The 19,994-nt window shown below is 36.4% G+C and overlaps 2 protein-coding genes across 2 annotated transcripts; one reads left to right on the top strand and one right to left on the bottom strand.

Annotated features, from left to right (window-relative positions):
• Positions 1-611: 611 nt before the first annotated feature.
• FAM102B (family with sequence similarity 102 member B) lies at positions 612-11,649 on the top strand. The gene is made up of 10 exons (XM_031059155.1): positions 612-749; positions 1,364-1,393; positions 1,881-1,997; positions 3,145-3,191; positions 5,504-5,610; positions 6,139-6,234; positions 6,767-6,968; positions 7,051-7,178; positions 7,557-7,626; positions 9,184-11,649. Exons 1-10 carry the CDS (start codon positions 612-614, stop codon positions 9,224-9,226), a joined length of 978 nt encoding a protein of 325 aa, XP_030915015.1. The 3' UTR covers positions 9,227-11,649.
• Positions 11,650-11,781: 132 nt separating this feature from the next.
• On the bottom strand, positions 11,782-19,527 carry HENMT1 (HEN methyltransferase 1). The gene is made up of 6 exons (XM_005423698.3): positions 19,397-19,527; positions 17,784-17,896; positions 16,705-16,839; positions 16,117-16,299; positions 14,390-14,567; positions 11,782-13,060 (listed from the first exon to the last, which is right to left on the bottom strand). The coding sequence occupies exons 1-6, from the start codon at positions 19,508-19,510 to the stop codon at positions 12,665-12,667; spliced, it is 1,119 nt and encodes a 372-aa protein (XP_005423755.1). The 5' UTR covers positions 19,511-19,527; the 3' UTR covers positions 11,782-12,664.
• Positions 19,528-19,994: the final 467 nt, after the last annotated feature.

The raw sequence follows: 19,994 nt of genomic DNA on the forward strand, positions 1-19,994 counted from the left end.
CCTGCCTTTTTCTCACTGCATCATACTGTCAGATTGTTATCCTCCTGTGAGAAACAGATCTCTTCAGATGTGTCAGCTTATTTTGCTCTCAAATGGCAAGCTCACAGTATGTAGCTGCAATTCTCATTTGCCCCAAAAGCATTACTTTGTCTCTGGTTATTGCACATCATCTCCTTTCTACTTTTCCAGGCCTCAAATTTATGTAGTTTTGTTTGTATGACGCTCCTTTTCTCTGAACTGAAAAACTACTTGTCAAAGTTGCTGTCTTCAGCACATTGCAAAGCTCAGCAGCTTAGGAGACAGTGCCTGGGAGCTGATGTTCGGGAAGACTTCACTCTCCTGGGGCAAACCGCAGAAATTACACTCTCTTCATTTGAAAAAACACATGGTTGTTTAACTCTTCTGGAGGTCTAATACTGTGTTCAAGGCCTGAAACAGTTATTAGTCATGCTACTGTTAAGTGCAGAATGGGGGATTATTGTTATTATTCACACCTTGGACCAGAATTTGCATGAAGTGGCCGCTCTACAAGGAGTGGAACCAGTGTTTGTTCTTGAGCTGTCTGATTGCAGTGTGTGGTTCTGAGTGTATGTGCAACTAACAGTGAGCACATGCTCTCTGCTTGCAGGGAAGTAGTGCAGGCGAACTGTGTCCGCTGGAAGAAAAAGTTCTTCTTTATGTGTAAGATCAGTGCCAGTGCCACAACAGGGATTCTGGATACCTGCACTTGCAGGGTGTCTGTACGGAAGGTAAGCAGCTTTCTTCCCCCTCCTCTCCTCTTTCCTTGCTCATTCTTCCTTGGTTTTGTTTTCATTTTTGAATGTCTGATAAACTTCATAAAGCAAATTTTAGCTGCAATCACACCAGGTATTCCTTTAGTCAAAATTTTGTAGTAATCTTATTACTTCCTTTACTTTGACTAATTTATGGGGGTTTTATGTTTTTATTGAAGAAAACCCTTTTTCCAGCAGGGCAGCAAAGGAATTTCTCTTCAGTGTTTATGAAGTTAGCTCTTGATTGATACTTCCAGCAAGAAGCAGTAAGCTTAGAAGCCTTGAACTGTGCTAAGTACCAGAATTTTGCATGCAGTATGTCCTACCTTTGGGACCAGACCTTGTAAGAGCCCAATGCCAGCTGGCATCGGGCATTTGCCATTCCTCTCTCCAAGAAAACAGTGTCTTGCTGGCCTGCTCCAAAGGCATTATGAATATTAAGGTCTAAATGACAACAACATAGTCTAGCAAATGTGTGGCTATTTCAAAATAAAGATTAATACCTGCTTTTCTAAAAAAAACCAATGAAAAATCCTGAGTCAGTCTATTTAATGGCTTAATGGTATGTCTTTTTTCCTTTTTTCTTCTAGGAATTAAAAGGAGGAAAGGCATATGCAAAGGTAAATTGAGATGTAGCTAATTTTGCCTACAGATAAGCTTTTCTTTCTTGCCATTCTATGCCCTTTTACAGTAATTCCAGAATAGTACTTAACACCCATGACTTCATAATATACATTATAGTGACACAGTGCTGTTGGAACTTTCAATCAGTGTGTTTAATTAAGTATGTAACAATGTTGTACCACCAAAACTTTTTCTCTTTCAGGCTGGTATGCGGAAAGGGTTAGTAAAAGTAAACATTTACATTAAATGATAAAGAAAACTCTCCTCATTGTTTTCCTCTCTTGGCACTTTAAATTTTTAACTGAAAATATAACTATGCTGAATTTTTTCTGGGTTTGTTTTCTGCTTTTTGCCTCGGTCCATTCCCTTAAATGGGCATTCTAATATTTGAATGAAACTGCTATTGAGTGGTACTTAATGTGTAATTAGCAAGTACCTTCATTTGCCAAATGCTTATTGCTAATTGTCATTTTCTCTTAACAGCTGGGATTTGCAGATCTAAATCTAGCAGAATTTGCTGGATCGGGAAATACCACTCGTCGCTGTTTACTGGAAGGTTATGATACCAAAAATACAAGACAAGACAACTCCATTCTCAAAGTAATTTCTTTCCTTTATCATACTTAAAGTAATAAAGCAGAGAAGAAGTGCTATTATTAAGCACTTAATGAAATTCAAAACTTATTTGCTGAACCTCTTTCTGGAAGGAAAGCTATTTGAAGTAAAACCAAAAGTGTTGTTTAGAGACAATCATTAAAATCCATGCAGTCAAAAATATAATTTGCCCTATCTTGAAATGGAACTGGATAACTGTAAAAGAAAAGCTTTTAAAAGGTGTTCCTAGTCTAAGGGGAGCTGAAAATGAACATGTTAATGTATGGTATCTTCAAGACTGGGCAACATTCTGTGCATCTTTCTGAGAGTGGATCTATTAATTGGCTTATATATGTACAAGCCACCTCCAATACCTGGGATGACTCCTGGGATTTTCCTGTTTTCTGTTTGATAGTAATCACTCTAACAGTTGGGGAGAATTCTTGCGAGACATCCACTCTGATATCCTCTTCCCTTAGTCCAGGGAGAGAAAAAAACTGAATAAGCCCCATAAACCTAAAAATAATTACATTGAGATTGTTTCAAGTAATTTTAATTTTTTTTTCCTACTGGGACACCAGGATAAATTTTCCACATTATTCAGTATATGGTCTGTGCAGGGACTTTCTGATCTGACAGTCCCAGACTGTCCGGAACGCTTGTAATGGATGGCTTTGGCCTGCCTAACAAGCCTTCAATGCACTGTGTCCTATGGCTTATTTACCCTGGGTGCTTTTGCTGTCTCTGATGTTGGCACAACCCGTACTGAGAGCCAGCAGTTTGCTGAACACCCTCAGCAAAGCACATACTTCAGCATCCACTGCTCTAAACAATGTTCTGTTTGATCATTCGGGTTTTAGGTTTCTTGGCTCTGTTTTTCCCTTGAAGCCATCTTAATTATTAATAATTCTAAGATTCTCCTTGATATATATTTCTTTTTCAGAATCTTGTATGTGTAACTATGTTACTTTAAATGGTGTTTTGTGTTCTTTGTATGCCTAAGAAAAATGATATTGTTTTTTGCATGTGTGATTATGGCATTTTATTTTCATTAAATATAACATTAGTGGCAAATATAACTTATTTACATGACCACGTATGTGTCACAAACAATTTTTTTTCTTATGATGTATTTTGTTTTCTTAATGTGTAGGTTTTGATCAACATGCAGCTGATGTCTGGAGACCCATGCTTTAAAACGTAAGTTTGTGAAAAATCTCTGTGGGGTGGTATTTTGATCATACATTCCATGTTGAGAATTACACTTCTAATTTGTGTTTTTACATCTCTCCAATCTGGCAACAGCGGTAGCTGAATAATGACTAACACGGTATAATTGCCAGTAGAAGTGTCATAGTTCTTGCTGTTAGGTACTTGGTATCAAGCACAGAATACTCACCTGTACATCTGTAATGTAAAAAAAAACACTTCAGGGAAACTGTTCCTGCAACAACCTTATATACATATACTTGGTATGGGGTGATCTGACTAATACTTGTGTCTGGAAAATGTGCTGCTATACTTTTTATTCACAAGTCTCAGATGACTTTGAAATATTAATTTGCAAAAAACCCCCAACAAACAACAGAAGTGTGATGTGACTTAGTACAAGAGAAAGCACTTACAGATATTTACTTAGCAAAGATATTCTGCAGCTTGGTAAAAGATGCAATAGGTAACATCTGAGGGGCAGGGAGCTAGGAAAATTCACTGCTATACACTGAGGATCTTTTGGCCTCATTGTCTTACTCTGTAGTTAAGGAAGTGTAATAGTTGTGCTGTGGTTTTGTACCAGTCTGGCTTAGGTGATTTTCCACAGCACTTTTCAATGTCCCCTTACACCACTAAATGTCCTTTTTCTTCTCTTCTACTAACCTTTAATGAGAAGAATAGAACACTGAACAACTGCAGAATCTCATCTTGTGCTTACTGAATAAATAGCAAGAGGGTATTATTTGAATTTGTCTGATTGGCAAAACTTTTCTGTATCCCAACTTACTTAGCATCTTTACTTCAGAACGACTTCAGTAGATTTACTTTAGAGTCAGACCTACTAACAAATACATCACTGGAACTGATAAACAATTCCTCAAAGGCAACTAATCATTAGTCTTGGATACTAACAAAGCAGTGTATTTGTTTTTTACTGCCTTGTACCGAAGGAGTTGAAATTAGTATCTAAATAGCTCTCTGGGTTCATGGGAAAAAATCTCTTACTCAAATTATTCAGACTTGGCATTTTCTTCCAAACTGGTGATATAACCATTTCCTGGAACATAAACTTTCAACACAAACAGAACAAACAATTTATCTAATCCAGATGTCCTTTGTAGAAGGAAAAATAAACCTTAAAACAGTTTCATAATCTGGCATCAACTACATATTTCATGAAGAAGCCTAGAAGGCTTGGTGTTTGATCTGGGATGACATCCCTGAAACCATTCCGTTCTTGTTTTCAAAAGTATGTTATGCAGTCAAGTCACACAAGCACTGTATTTCTAGAAGTGCTTTCTTCTTTCTCTCTTTACTTTCAAACATAACCTTACTCTACATGAAGACAGTGACTAATTTATTGACTATATCAAATCTAAAAATGTCAACAAATACCCATTTGTATACAGACCAACAGTCTGTTCCCAACGTAGAAAATAAGAAAGCATTAAAAAATCCTGTAGGTAATATCTTGAAATGTATTTTGGTTGTGTTTCCTTGCAAGAGATTGCTTGTACTTTGTCATTTTCAAATTAGTTTCTTCTGCACTAGCAAAACACAAACGAAGAGGTTTATTAATTTAAATAAGATCTCTCTTTGGGTCTTGGTATTAACTCAAACAAGCACTTGAGCTTTATTATGAGGTTTTAATATTGAAGTAAAATGTAAACTACATCATACATGATGCTTTTTGATTTTGTAGAAGGTAAAATTTAGAGTGCAATACATGGAGATGGTGCCATAGGCCCTTTAATTAGGAGTTGGGAGGGTTATCAGCCCAGAATAATTTCCTGCTCTATGACAGGGATGAGACAAAGCCAGGATTGTGTCACAGCACAGAAGCCACCTTGGCCAACTGTTGTGCACGTTGGGTTTTTTTTTTTAAACTTAACACCTTCTCATGTATTCCTTCAAGTACTGAATTACAAATATTCTTAGTGTGTAAACTGTCCTGTGATTCATACACTTAGAAAAATAAGAAACAACTTCAAATTAAAGACAAATCACTCCACCAATCATCAAAAAAGAAAAAGCCTTTCCCAGGATCCCCAGAAGCCTGAGGGCTAAGCAGATTGATTCTGTAAAATGTCTTTAAGCTCCCTAGCAAAAACTTCCTTTTTTTTTTTTTCATTTTCCTTAATGGAGAATAGGCAGCATGTTTCCAGAAAAGAACTGTAGGTCTGTTAACTTGATGCACAGTATGAATGATGCCAACATATTTGAAAGGAAAACGATGCGCTGATTATTTTGGAGGGATTACAACAGAAGTACAGCAAATCTTAACCACCTTTTTCTTACAGGCCTCCTTCTACAGCAACATCTATAGCAATTGCTGGAGAATCAGAGTCTTTGCATGAAGACAGGAAAGGTGGAGAAAATTTAAAAGTAGCACATCTGGGTATAGCAGGTATAGAATAATGCTCTTAATTTTTCAATGCTTTTATAACTGGTCTCATAGTTTCAAGATGTTCAAAATACTGCAAATCTGAAAGGGATGCTGACAGCCTGCAAAGGAACCTTCTTACATGGTTTGTGAGTTTCTGCTTCAAACACAGCTGAAGTTTTTAAGCAGGTTAGCTTTTCAGACAGAAAACATCTGGCCCAACGTTCTACTATGATACTGGAGAAAGAATGATCATCTCTTTAATATTAACACTAGGCAAATCTACAGCTACATTTCATACAAGTCTGTCTAACCCAATGGTCCTCTCTGTTTTGCTCAGATACATATTATGACCTTTATTTTTTAAAGAATGTATATTTATTAACATACATGGTATTTTTGCAGCACTTGAATCTCCAAAAGGTTTGTAGAAAATCGGTGTCAAATCTCTAACCCCTCTGGGAAATGTGACTTTTGAATCTAATCAAGATTACTGTGAAAGTAGCAATAAAGTTGGCTTTAGGAACACTGTGTGACTTGCCGATGTTGCAGATGTCTCGTCAAAGAGTGCCTCAGTCCCAGATGAACTTGGTGCATGTGGACACTCCAGAACATCAAGCTATGCAAGTCAGCAATCAAAACTGTCAGGTAGCTGTTCACAATTTTGTTATGAGTTGTTGGGGATTATATTTCTTTCACAGGCTTAGACAGTGGAAAATAAGTTTATGTTTTAAAAAGGGTTTGCATTGAAAGCTTTTTTCCTTGAAGTTTCAGGTGTGGCAATGGTAACATGTTTTCCCTCTTAAAATGTACTGGATTTACTGGATTATCTCTTCAGATGCAAGACAGCTTTTTGCCTTTGTTCCCTCCAATTAATATATCTGAATGAGATTTTTACCTCTTCCATGAGTAAAAAAATGGAGACTTAGATCTAAAAGCTTAAGGAGATGATATTTGTCATTCTAATTGTTCTGATATAAACAGGAATTGCTTAGAACAAAAAGAAAATGGCAGGTGCTAGAATACAAAATCTGAAGTCAGTTTCTAGTTGATGTATGCACATACATTCATAGGGCTTTTGAAGGTCCCTTTATACAAAGACAAAACAAAATCTGCTTTCAGGATGGACCTGGCCTGTCAAAAACCTATCTAACCCATCTCTCTTGCATTTTCCCAACAGGATATAGCACATGTCACTCTAGGTCATCCAGTCTGTCTGAACTCTGCCACAGGAGAAACACCTCAGTGGGGAGTACCTCAGTGGGAAGTACCTCAACAGGAACTGGAAGTATTCTAGAGCCATGTGAAGAGACTGAGCCAAAAGTAGCTGAAGCTGATACTGATACATCCACTGAAGATGCACCACCAGAAAAACAAAGCAGGTACGCTTAATCTGAAAGCCTTATCTAGCACAAGTAAATTACTTTATCATGTCTAAGAGCCTAAATACATTTATTTTTCCAGACATCCTGTAAAGCAAGACTCTGTGGAGTCCCAGCTGAAGAGGGTTGATGCTACCAGAGTTGATGCTGATGATATAGTTGAAAAAATACTCCAGAGTCAAGACTTCAGTTTAGACTCAAGTGCAGAAGGTATGGAGATAAATAAGGAAGCTTACAGAAAATTTATGTACATTACAGGCCTTAGGAAAACCCACTCCCTTCACAGTCCCTGTGTGTATTCATAAGGACTGTGCTACATTTTCTACTTTATCTTACCTATCAGAAATTGAAAATACTCTTAACATGACTCCGGGAGCTTTCCCAAGTGATTACTTTAAGCCTAAAAGAGCAGGTGCAAATCTATGACAAAGGTACTTCCTCCAACCTTCACCATGAAGTTGGTTCTTCATTACCTAAAGTACTTGCATCTGAAAGTGTCAGCTGCAAAATGGGTAGATTTAAAATTACGTGGATTTAGCTAGGACAGCATTAAAGAACGCTAACATATTTTAATCATTTGCCTTTTAGAAGAAGGTTTAAGATTATTTGTGGGCCCTGGTGGAAGCACTTCTTTTGGAAGCCACCATCTACCTAACAGGTATGTAGCCTGAACAACTAATCCATAGGCAATATTAAATGAAAATGCATCTTATACAGCAATCACTCTGTATCTACATTCTTGACCTTAGCATCTTTCTATTCTGTATCATTAAAAAGCACCAAAAGAGCTAGACTGTCAGTTTTTAAAATAGGACACAGTTCCAAAACAGAACAGATGTGTCAGCCATAAGAATTATAACTTTCAGAGTTTCTGAAGAGTCTCTGTTCCAAGGTTTTCAGATACAGGCATTTCAGTATGGACACAGGAAACAGACACCAGTTTCAAATGGGAGCTCTACAGCCTTATTACATTACTCTGGAGTGGGAAGAAAATTTTAAGCGTTTTACACATCTGCCTTTAGAGTACCAAACTGTTACATCTTCCTGATAACAAGCCTCATTTTCTTCAGTTTAGTTTTTCTCACAAATCCTGTTTCCATTTGTTACATTACTTGTTTCAATGGCTTGTTCATCTTTCAACTATTTGCAGCCCTGAACTCTTTCGATAATCTGCTTCAGGTTAGAAGCAGAGACCTTTTTTCCTTTTCTAAACCTTCTTCAATCCTGATATATGACTTGACCTGAATGTATTAATCTTCAGATGAGAAACCATGAAAACCAAGCAAGAATATGTTCTAATACTGCGTTTCTGCAGTCCAACATAACTCAACATCTATAACTGAAGAAATCAGAATAGCCTCAGTATTTCAGCAATTACTATTGCTTAGTAATAGGTACAGGCATTACTATTGCTTAGTAATAGGACTTAGGTATAAAGACAGTTGATAATATATTGAAGTCATGAAATAATTGCATTTTATACGTGCATGTAGTACTAATGGTTAAATTAACTGGCTCATCTGCAAGCTGGGCACACCAATACCTGTCTAGGATCACATGAAAGGGTACAGAACACACTCCTGTAGCACACAGAGATCTGTCCTAATGCAGCTGCCAGAACAGTCCAGGCACAATACTGTACCAAGGCAGAGCTTGCCCAATGAATTTTTTACATAGTACTGCAATCTGCTGTGGAAAACCACCCACTATGGGCTGCAGTGTGGGAGGTGAGTAAGTTTTGTTTACAATTCAAGTGAACAAAAGGCTGAAGATGTTTTTCTTGTATCTTAATGTAAGATGACAATCACTTTCTCAGTTTTTTAGACACATCGACCTGTTTATGTATAAACGTATATAAAGAGTATTAGCTGCATATGATATAGCTGTGGGGATGGGTACCCTAAACATGATGTTAAACAAATTCTAGTGAAGTCCAACAGTAACTGCTTGTTCAGTAACATTACTCTTTTTTCATTTTGACTGTAGTATAACAAAATCTCTTTAGTGCATTAAAGAGTAGGGACTCCATGGCATAGTAATAATGACAAATGTTTTCTACCCTTCACATTTAGCTGGTTTCGTACTTGCTGTTTGTTTGGTTTTGTTGGGTTTTTTTGGGGAGGAATGGGTTGTTTAATCAATACACTTGCTGATATGTGATAATTGCTATTTAGCTTCCATTTAAATTAACACTGAACCTTTTTCAAACTTTCAGAGTAGGATCTGGAGCATATGAGCAGGTGGTGATAAAACGCTAAGCTGGAATGTCAAATGAGGAAAACTTGGAGCTCTGGTTTTGATACTTCTGGTATTGTTTGCTCTGCTGCAAGAGCTGAGAAAGATAAAATGAACTCAATGTGATCTTTTTCTGAAAAGCAGTGGAATGCCTCTTGCTCATAGAGCATCATCTTCTGTGGTATGAAGGCAATGTTTAGCTATGTGTACCTTGTGAGAGCACTTAGACCCTTTTTGTAAGCTCTGTCTGGTGTTGGTGGAATTACTTAATTTCTGTGAAACATCTGTGGAAGCATGTCCCATTTCAATATAAGAGATCACTTGCAGTGATGGACGTTGTAACATTGTTTTTAAAGAAACTTAGAAAGTTGGTCTTAAAAGAACCTGAAAAGAGTAATTACTGAATTTGATCCTAAAGCCATTTTAGTTTTACAGAAGCTAATTACTCCTATCAAGTCAGTTTTTATCAGGTCAAAGTTATGGCCTCCAAAAAAACAGGCCAGCTATGTTTTAACATAACCAAAACCTTCTCTTAAGAGTACTGAGCACAACTTCATTGTAAGGTTCAACAGAAGAGGTGAACATCACGTGCATTTAAAACAAACCCCCAAAACAAAATAGATCTAAACCAGCCACTAATCAATTGTGTTTACTGTAAATTAAGGCCACAGGTTTAAATGCATCAAATGTGACTTTTTTTTTGTTCAAGTGATGAAAAAGGTGGGATTCCACACCAAAACACTAAGGCACAATAGCATTTTATTAAGAAAGCTGCCTTGATTGTTAAATCTGGAGTTCAGCAGCTGCTCCCACAGAAACTCACTTCAATAATGCATGAGATCCAACGGGACGGTACTGTTTACAAACCTAGTCAGTAGTTTACTACCACTTAATTTTTTGAATTGTAGTTTAATCCTTCACAGTCAGTGCTTTGCTTGTGTTTTGAATGTGCCTTGCGGGATTGGGGGTGTACAGGGAGGCTAAACCATTTACTAAGGAATTTAAGCTTTAAAACTAGGTAAACATCTATATATACTATTCTTAATAAACTTGTTAAGAGAAGCACTTTATTGTAGACATACTCTCCACACTGAAAAAGTCTTAGTGTGCAACAGCTTTGTTGAACACTTCTTTTGCTATCTGTCCACTGTTACATTAGGTCAATGTACTGTATTTAAATTTGCACAAGTAGTGATTTGCCTGACAGGCAAGAAAGAGCTCTTTAAATTTTCATTTGGAATATGAAAGAATCCATTTTTAAAGGGAAGCGTTGGGTAACAAATAGGTGTAATTAATTGTAAACTGCAAATGACTTAATTTTTTTTTTATTTAGTGGTACTGTTTATCAGTTAAGGCCTGGAATAAGTAAAAATAGTGTCGTCACTTCTGAAAGCTCAGAATGCTTCAGGTTTTGCTCAGAGTGATGTTTGACACCTTTTTATTGATGTAAAAGTAGGGCGAATTTAATAGGTTAAATTAGCGAAAGCAGACTTTGTTTTCCAGAAGTTTTTATTTCTGTTTTTAATGAAATTTCAGCTTTCAAAGCCAGAATGCTGTTATTGAAAATGATGAATATGAGCTATTTCTAAGTTTTGGTACTTGCATACTTTTATTTCTACTGTTAATTGTAATCTCTTTAGAGTGTCTAATTAGAAAAAAGAATTAATACAAAGATTCTATTTTAGCTGCTCTTAATAGAAGTGTGGTATTATCAGTTTCTGTTCTCCACAGGAATTTTAAACAGAAACTACTCAACTGCTGGTATACAACTCTCTCTCAGAACATTATAGTCTCCTTTCCTGTTATATAACTAATTTATACCAAAAAATCCCATTGCAAGCAAAAGATGCCAGAAATCTGAATACATTCTTTGCTTTCAGTACTCTTTCACACTGCTATACTTCTTCACAAATCCATTAAAGCTAGTAGTAGTTAAATGGTAGTTTACTTACATTTACTAGGAAAACTACATGTAGTTTGAGTAAAACAGACTTCTAAAAAAAACTGTACAGCTGCTTACATAATTCTCAAGGGAATTTCCATAGCATTTTATGTTAAACAACACAACTGATGGTCACAGATTGGACAATTTGTTTACTAGAAACAGTATTTTCTTGCCTGAGCAGATCTTATAAGTAATAGGGAAATTGACATAGAAATCCAGCTTTTCATAAAACTGTATCTCAGTAATTTATTCTTCAGACTTGACTTACAACTCTTCATGAAGTGATAATCTAACTGTGCATCATATAAGTGGAACATAACCTTCACATTTAGGTGCTGTATTTTCCTTTTTGTAAACTATGTTATATGAATACTGGAGATTTCCATCTTGTAAACTGTTTGGGATGTACTGGTGGATTATGTGGTTTTTTAACTGTATTTGAATACAAATCTCTCAGACATTCAATAAACTCATGTCTTCAGCTTGGAATCTATTCCTAAAGAATTGTCTCTTTTTCTTTATTGCAAAAAATTACAAACTTAACTGGAAGTTTGAGTCTACTTCAGTTTCTCTTCCAGTTAAGGATTTCTTTTTAAAATGTCTGCTTCTGTGTTATCACAAAGTGACATCTATATTATCAGGAAAATGTGTCATTTAGATCCCATTCTTTTTCTAATCTAGAAGGAAAATTTTAAATTCAGAACATTGATCAGCAGTGTTCTGTTCAACTATTCTGACCATAACCAAACAATCAATACCCACATTATTTCCTTTATATTCAGGATACTGCATTCTTTTCTTGATGTTGGTGTTGGAGGGTTTTTTTGGTTGTGTTGTGGGGTTTTGTTCTTGTTGAATTTTTTCCATCTACTCTATTTGGATTTTACAGTTTTGAACAAAAGCTGCACATGAAACCACAGAACATTTTTCAACTACATCAGAGATAGGTTAGCATTCACAATTACTGCAGTTCTTTCATTTTTTTAATATTTTTTCAAAAACAACAAATCTGCCAGTTTCATATTTCAATTCAGCGGGAACAACATTTGGTTTTCATCAAGGCTGAGTATGTACTCATCTTGAAAAAGGCATCTATAAATTTTAAAGAAATTAAGAAAAAACTTGCCCTAAACTTATGTCTGACTCACATCATTCAGCACAACACAGTAGATGGTAAAACAAACTATCCTTGAAGCTAATAAGATACTACCAGAAATAATCTAGTAATGATAGCTACAATAAAGAAATAGAAAGCAAACAGAAATACTTAATTTTCTTCTTGGGAACTAATTCTTTCCTTTTAGCCCCTGATACTCTACTTGAAACCCCTATGAGTTACTGTTACCTTGGTCACAAGCACTCACCTTCACTCAGTGAGAGGTGCTGACAGATAAATACCACTGATGGAAGGTTAGAAAAGGTTTTGTGGTCTAGTTAGCATACAGAACATAGCACTTGACAGCTTCTAAAAAACCACTTTCATTACTTCAACTGAACTTTGCTTGAGAAATCTGATCTAATTCTCTTCATTTTCATGTTCAATATTGAACATCACAGCAGAACCATCACTGCTCAGTGTGACCTTGCCTGCAATAAGCTTGCATAACTTCTCAAAGGTACCACAAAGTCGATTCACTTTGGGAAAAGAAAAGATTGTTCTGAGAGGTATGTAAACCTCATTGCCACTGACAAATGGTTCCATGTTTTTTTCAACAACCAGTTTTCCAAGATAGTCAGAAAAACAGTCCATTGAAAGCTGGAATTTGGATTTTCTCTCAGGATCATCACTGTACTCCTCACGTTTTGACATTAAACGGTGCTTAATGATTTGAGCTGTGAAAATAACTTCACTGATCACTGCATTCTGCAAGTACTTCTCATCTTTAAGACTTGGGTACACTGCTTTGAAGACCTTTACAATATACAAGAATACATAAAATGTTTATCACTATCACAAGCTCAGATTTTAACATCTGCTGTCCAAAAAAGCTACTAAAATGTGAATATCATTTTTTATTCAATCCTGTTTTGCTTATCAAACAGTTTCAGGGAACAAAAACTAGGCAATATGAGCTGGTTTTCTTTATTACAACTACACTGGCAGTTAATTGAACTTAAACACCCCAAAATCCAACAGGCTATACCTGCAGGCTACACTTGTAGATCAGGCAAGGTAAAGTCCTGCAATTCTTTACCTCTTTTTAATAATTCTCTTACTTCTCACATTATGGAGTTCTGGGGACAGTTTTATAGTGATGGAGATTCTAAACTAGTTCTGAATTGTCATCTGGAAACCAAGACTACAGTACGTCATTTATTGTTTTCAGAGTCAAACATTAAATATGCTCTCACAGCTGTAGGAAATGCTAAAACTAAATTGTGACATCAAAATCTGGGAAATTGTAGTGTGTTCCACATTGAGCTATACTCCAAGGCAATCAAGGAAACTAAGCAGGCAATCTCATTCCCACCAGGTTATATGAAGTGCTTTATACCAACACACTACCAATGAAGTTCCACTGTCTATAATTATCTCTTACTTTTCAATTACATCTTGAAATGTTGAATTAGTCCTATAAATTAGTTACCTTATAAAAATTAATTTGATAAGAAGCACACAAAAGTAACACTCTTGTTTAATCTCAAAGGATACCCATGTCAAAACTCTGCAAAATGACCCTCTAACAGGAGCAATTTCTAGTACATGTCCATCACCTAGATGCATTTCCAAGTCTGGTGAGCATTAAAGACCATTTCATTAATCTATTAAGGGCAATAGATGACAGGTGACATTTCACATGCATAGAAATTTCCAATACAGGAATTACAAATGTTTTTTATAGCTTGGAAACCATAAAAGATAAAGCCATAACACAACTTTACGTTTCAGTTCAGGTCACACTTAGCAAGAAATGTTTTTTTAAAATTTTGTATGTATCTCAAAAATCTGTGTCATTGCCAACAGCCACATAATAAATAAATTTAATGACTAGAGGAAAAATAGCTGGCAGAAAGGAGAAATTTCATTGCAAGGATAGGGGTATCTTAAGATACGAATGATTATCCATATTGTTATTTAGCAAATACCCTAAAAGTTTAAGGCCTTTGTAGAACTGGAAACACAAAGAATGAGATTGTCTTGCTGTGACTGTCAGCAGTATTTCCTGGTAACAACCTCACAGGCAATCATAGACAACTTTACTTTTTATTCAGACCTCTAAAGGAAGAAAATAATACTTACTGTTTTGTAAACTGCTTCCATGGGTTTCTCAGACTGAACAGATTCACCAGTTTGAGGATATTTTCTAAAAAACACACCTATTTGGGTACAAAACCCAACCTTCTCCATTCCTGTTGGCGGGTGCCCGACACCAGTAAATTCCACTGAGTAATCATAGCATCTAGCAGTCTCTAGAGCCCTAAGAAAGACCAATTATTCCAATTATATGAAATATTCATCTTTCCATGTAATAAAGATCCATTCTTAAGGAGAATCAAGACTCTAAGGCTGCAAAGGCTTGAACATAATTTCTCTAACAAAACTGCCAGGCCTGAAGATAAGCACTGTCACATCTTGTTGTGCCAGAGCTGTAAGATGCCTACCATAATCTGAATCATTTAGTATCAGTAATTTAGCCATCCAAACATTACTGTTTCTTCTACAATATGTGCATGAATGTTAATGCTCACAAGCTGCTTACTCGCCAACCTGGAAGTCAGCTAAAATCTGATTTTCAAGAACAAGGTTATTTGAGAAGAACCCATGAAAAACAAACATACACACCTTTAAACCACAAGAGACCAGTTAATAGAGAAAGTGTGGTTTGCTGTAAATATAGAAAGACTAAAATCTACCTAATCCAGGTTACAATAGTGTATATAACACCTAAATAAAAAGTATCTTGTATCATCAGCCAGTGTGAACAAATGGGGCAGGGAACCAAAACTGTGCTACCTACCTGCACCATTCTCCATGGAAAAGAAGAAAACTAAATTAATATCTCATGTATTTTAGAGAATAATGTAACATTTCTATTTCACAACACAAAGGCTTTCTCATGTTTACAGCTCAAAAAACCCCCACATTTCTTCAGTGATACCAATATTTTAAATTCACATCTATCTAAAAGCAAAATCCAAATATACTTGAAGTCATAGAAATTTTCTCTAAGGTATTCTAAGGCAGCTAATTACAGGCAGGTTTTAGTATTGTTATGTTGGGAGAAATACATGCTTCCAGCTTTGCAAAACCATTTACTCAAAAATCACTGGATACTTTAAAGTGTATGGCAGAAACAAGGGGCAAAATTGGCAAGAGTTGGCTACTGAGGTATGGAATTCTTTACTGTACCATGTATTTTCTTCCAGAACTGTCTGACAGCTGAATGTTATCAGAGCATCCCATTGTCTCTGTTTTATTTTTATTACATTCCTGATATTAAGGGTAAGATAGATCTCATATAACCCTCTGCCATGGACATATGATTTGTATTAAATCCTTCATTGTGCCATGATCCATTCAACTATCCTGTGTTCAACATGCTGTGGCTATCTGATAAATCTGCTTTCATATTCTTACTGAGGGCTTTGATTACACACCATATAAAGCAAGCACATTTCTTGGATTTTATGAAGAATTTCTATAGCAGGGTTTTATGCAAAAATATTAATTGATACCTTATATTTCAGATGTGTTAATTGTAATAAAGATATATAAAGAATAAGTAAGAATTTTAAATCTTTTTTTTGTAGAGCAGTTAAAGCCAATTTAACCACCATCACAAAATATAGAATCCACAGAATATGCTTAACTGCTCTCAACAGCAAAGAAACCACCACATCAGGACGTGACACTTCACTGACAGAAAACCACATAAGTGAACTATTCTGAAAACACACAGCCATTGACACTACTGGGCACTCAGAGCTGCATCACGTGCACCCAGCATATGATGTTCAGTACCTTACCAGCTTTGAAACTCTGCTTGGCTCCACTCGAATTTGTGGTCTGGATGCCTGTATAACATCACTTGTGGAAGCAAACAGTTGAATTCAGAATTTGGAGTGCTGATCACAACTATGCTTGGAGCCATGAAACCAAACACCACTTCAGGGAACTTCTTCAGCTCTGATTCTTCCAGGTGTTCTATTCTGAAAAGAATAAGTTGATGTCTTTGTTTAAAAACACACTACTGTAATCTTAACAACCAGTCAAAAGAACCCCAAACCCATATCTGTAACTTGTAATTACACCTATCTCTGCAATATAAGCACTGGCACTGTGGCCAAGTGGCAGCACAGGGGATTTTGTCTGACCAAATCTCCTCTTGCATTTTGTACTTTTTCATCAGTATCCTCTTCCTACCATAAGCAATACCTGAATTACTTAGCATGGTTAATTTAAACACAAGTTAGGAGCCACTCTTCTACTTTCTACTTTTCTAACTCTCCTCTTCTGCTTGAAAGGTTTGATCAAGTCTGTTTGGAGCATGGACAAAATTCCAAACTGAACTCTAATGGACTTAAAAAATCATTTTGTATTGTCCTAATACTCACAGTTCAATACACGTCACCAAGTCAAAACCAAGCATGCAAGGATCCTTGTGGGCAACCGAACCATGATGCAAGGTAACAGTCAGGGATCTTTCAGATGGTTGCAAATAATCAACAGGAAGAGGAGACAGTGTATGCCTACAAAAGTATTAAAAATATGACATTACAGGAAGCATCTTAAAACAAGATAAACAGTGCATGAAAATGAACTAGCTAACACCATGCATGAATTTCAAAAAGGTTTACCTGACACGGATCTAACAAAGAATATGCAATACAAACACTTCTTCTAACTACCTATCATAGGACAGAAAGAATAGAAGTTAATCCAGAAACTGTCCTTTGTGTTTACAAAAATTTCCATTATACTCTCAAGTCACCTGGAAAGCCGCTTGTAAATTCTGGTAATAGTTCAATTCCAGATACACAGTAAATCTGGTTTAGACAAGCTTTGCAGGGTTTTGGGGGGAGTATTGGGCAAGCATATTCCCTATTTTTTCCAAGTAAAATACACTGAGACACCAAAGTACATGTGCAAATTTCATTCTGAAGTACAGCATTAGACAAAACACAGAATAAATATTGCATACAAAAGGTTACCTCTCCTCATTCTTGAGAAAGAGCGAGAGATAACATCCAGATCCTACACACTGAAACTGTGTTAATCTGCTTTCAGTAAATCTACATTCATCCATTGGACCAACGGATGCTTCAAAGATCACATAAACCTCTCATTTTAGAGAGGTTCTAAACCAGACACCACACACTGAGCTAACCTTCCTATTTCAAAATGATAAACAAGTCCCCACCTTGGTGACTAAAGTTGCATGTACATCTCAAAAAGATCAAAACTGATCTTTCTGAAGACAATAATGTCACATATAAGCATATATAGATATTCCTAACACCATGCACTAGTGCCTTTACAAACAGTGTATTTCTCAGATGTGCACACCCTGAGGGCCCTGCAAGCAGGGGGAATGACAGAGCAGCTTTCAGCGAGCTCCTGGCTCCAGCCAGGTGAACCCACCACATCACCAGGTAAGGACAAACACAAACCTCAAAGCAATCAAAGAGCTTACATTCTCTCTTTCATTACATTTGCACAGATATCTAGCCCAGCTAACACTTCAATGCAACTGCAGAATTTCAGCATCCAGAGAAGGCTGCAGTCAGCACATCCCAAATCTGCCACCTGTAAATTAGATATTAAAAAATGTATAAATGCTATATAGTTCTAAGTCATTTCAGAGACTTGCATAAAATTAAACAGCCATATTTATCAAAATAATGTTTTAATTATAAAGCATTTCAGAATCATAACTAAAATTTAGAGCTGTAAGCAAGCAGGATAGATATAGATTGGAAAATTCTTTTTAAAAGATGTATATAAAGATCCTGCAAGATTTTTTAAAAAGAATTAACCTTTTGTTACTACAGCTATAAACAAGTACATGTTGGACATTGCACTGACTCTGGAAAATGTCTTCCACATGAGTTACAGAAAAGTATGATTTTAAGTACAAAAGCTGCAGCAATTTTCACATTCACCACTGCTTTTCACTGGGCTGTTCTCCCTCCAAAACACTGAGAACAGGCTCACCAGCAGCCAAGTTAGCAGCAAAGAATCTGCATAAAACAAGTTTACAAGCTCAGTCTAATGTTTAAGTGGGGAACTCTGAGGATATTCAGACCATGAAGTCAAATAATAAGATATTCTTTCCTGTAAGCTAAAGAGATAGTTGAGTATGTAAACCAACTCCCACTGCTCTTTCTCAGGCTCAGTCAAGGTTGAAGCACACTGCTGGTCCCCATGTGAAAATCCTGAGTTGTTTGTACCCAGTTTATCTACCATCTGTGTCAACAGAAAGTTCACTCTCCCACCCCTTCCACATCCTAAATCAGAAAATCCAAACCTTTAAGGACAGATGCAACACTGGTGAATACATTCTATTTTAAAGCATATTACAGTGCCATGGTATCATAGACTGGATTAGATTTTTATTAGCTACTAGAAGTATGATTACATAAGTAATGCAGGTGCATCAGTTTCTTGCATGCCCCTAAGATATTACATCAGTTCAAGGGTTAAACGCTGCAGACTTGAGAAGATCTTTTTGAGAAAGAAGTGAGGAGGACACAGAATATTACTTAAACAATTTAGCTTTTCACAGTGAATAGTAAAACAAAAGTTCTGGTATACTGGGGGGACACAGGTGACAACACAGGTAGAGTCACAAGATCTTAAGTTAGTGGAGATGAGTTAGCCTCACATAACCCCACACTCTCAATGTCACTTCTCATCTGAGACTATCCATGCAAATGATGAAATAACCCCGATACGCTACATGGAACTAACAGCTCTGGAAAGCAAAACCCAACTATGAGGAAAGCAACTTGAACCAAATTCCACAGCATTAAATTAAAAACAGAATGCCCACTACATTCAAAAACAATCTAAGGCATTTCTCTTGTTTAAATATTCTCCTCTTCCCATCAAGCAACGTTAATTTTATGCACCCCTGCCAAACAACATATCACAAAGTATCTGTTAAAGCCATTCAGTTTTAAGAGTTCCTTCACCATTATTGTTTGGTAATTAGGTTAACAGGTTATTTATGCATTTTGTGTCCCTGAGATGCCAAGTGGCAATTTACTTTCAAGTTTATAACCTAAAGAGACAAAACATACCAACCTTCTTAGGTTTGTACTTCTCCACTAAATCTTTAACAAACTGGTAGCGTTGTTTGTACAAAGGAGGTTCAAATTTAATAATTTGCGTAAACTCTTCCTTAAAGTTCTTATCCATAGTATTCTGGGAAACCTAAAATAAAAAGTTAACTCTTATTTTCTGAAGCACTTCACAACATATCCAATTACAAAGTTTGCTGTTTTCAGTGTTTTGAGTCCCAATTAAGCAGGGGCAGACCTGATCTGAGTTCTATTCAAAGAATGACAAAAACATTGGGGTTAGCACGATTAGGCTGTTCTCTCCACATGTAATTATGAAAATAACTTTATGCAAACGACTATAAATCATATACCAACCTAAAAAAGCAAATGTCATGATCTGTCACTCTCCATCCAGCACACCTGGACAGAGACCATAACCAAACACTACAACCAAACGCATCTGGGCCTTCACACAACTTGATTGTTCTACGAGGTCTTTTACAAACAAATAAAAATATGGTTTTATGTATATATGCGCACAAAAGCCGGCTCGGTGTTCAGGCCAGTCCCCCGCCGCCTCAGGAGCTAAGCGGGCCTGCTGGGCTCCCCTCAGCAGCGCC

Source organism: Geospiza fortis, unplaced genomic scaffold (assembly GCF_000277835.1).
Source record: "Geospiza fortis unplaced genomic scaffold, GeoFor_1.0 scaffold229, whole genome shotgun sequence".
Classification (NCBI taxonomy): Eukaryota; Metazoa; Chordata; class Aves; order Passeriformes; family Thraupidae; genus Geospiza; species Geospiza fortis.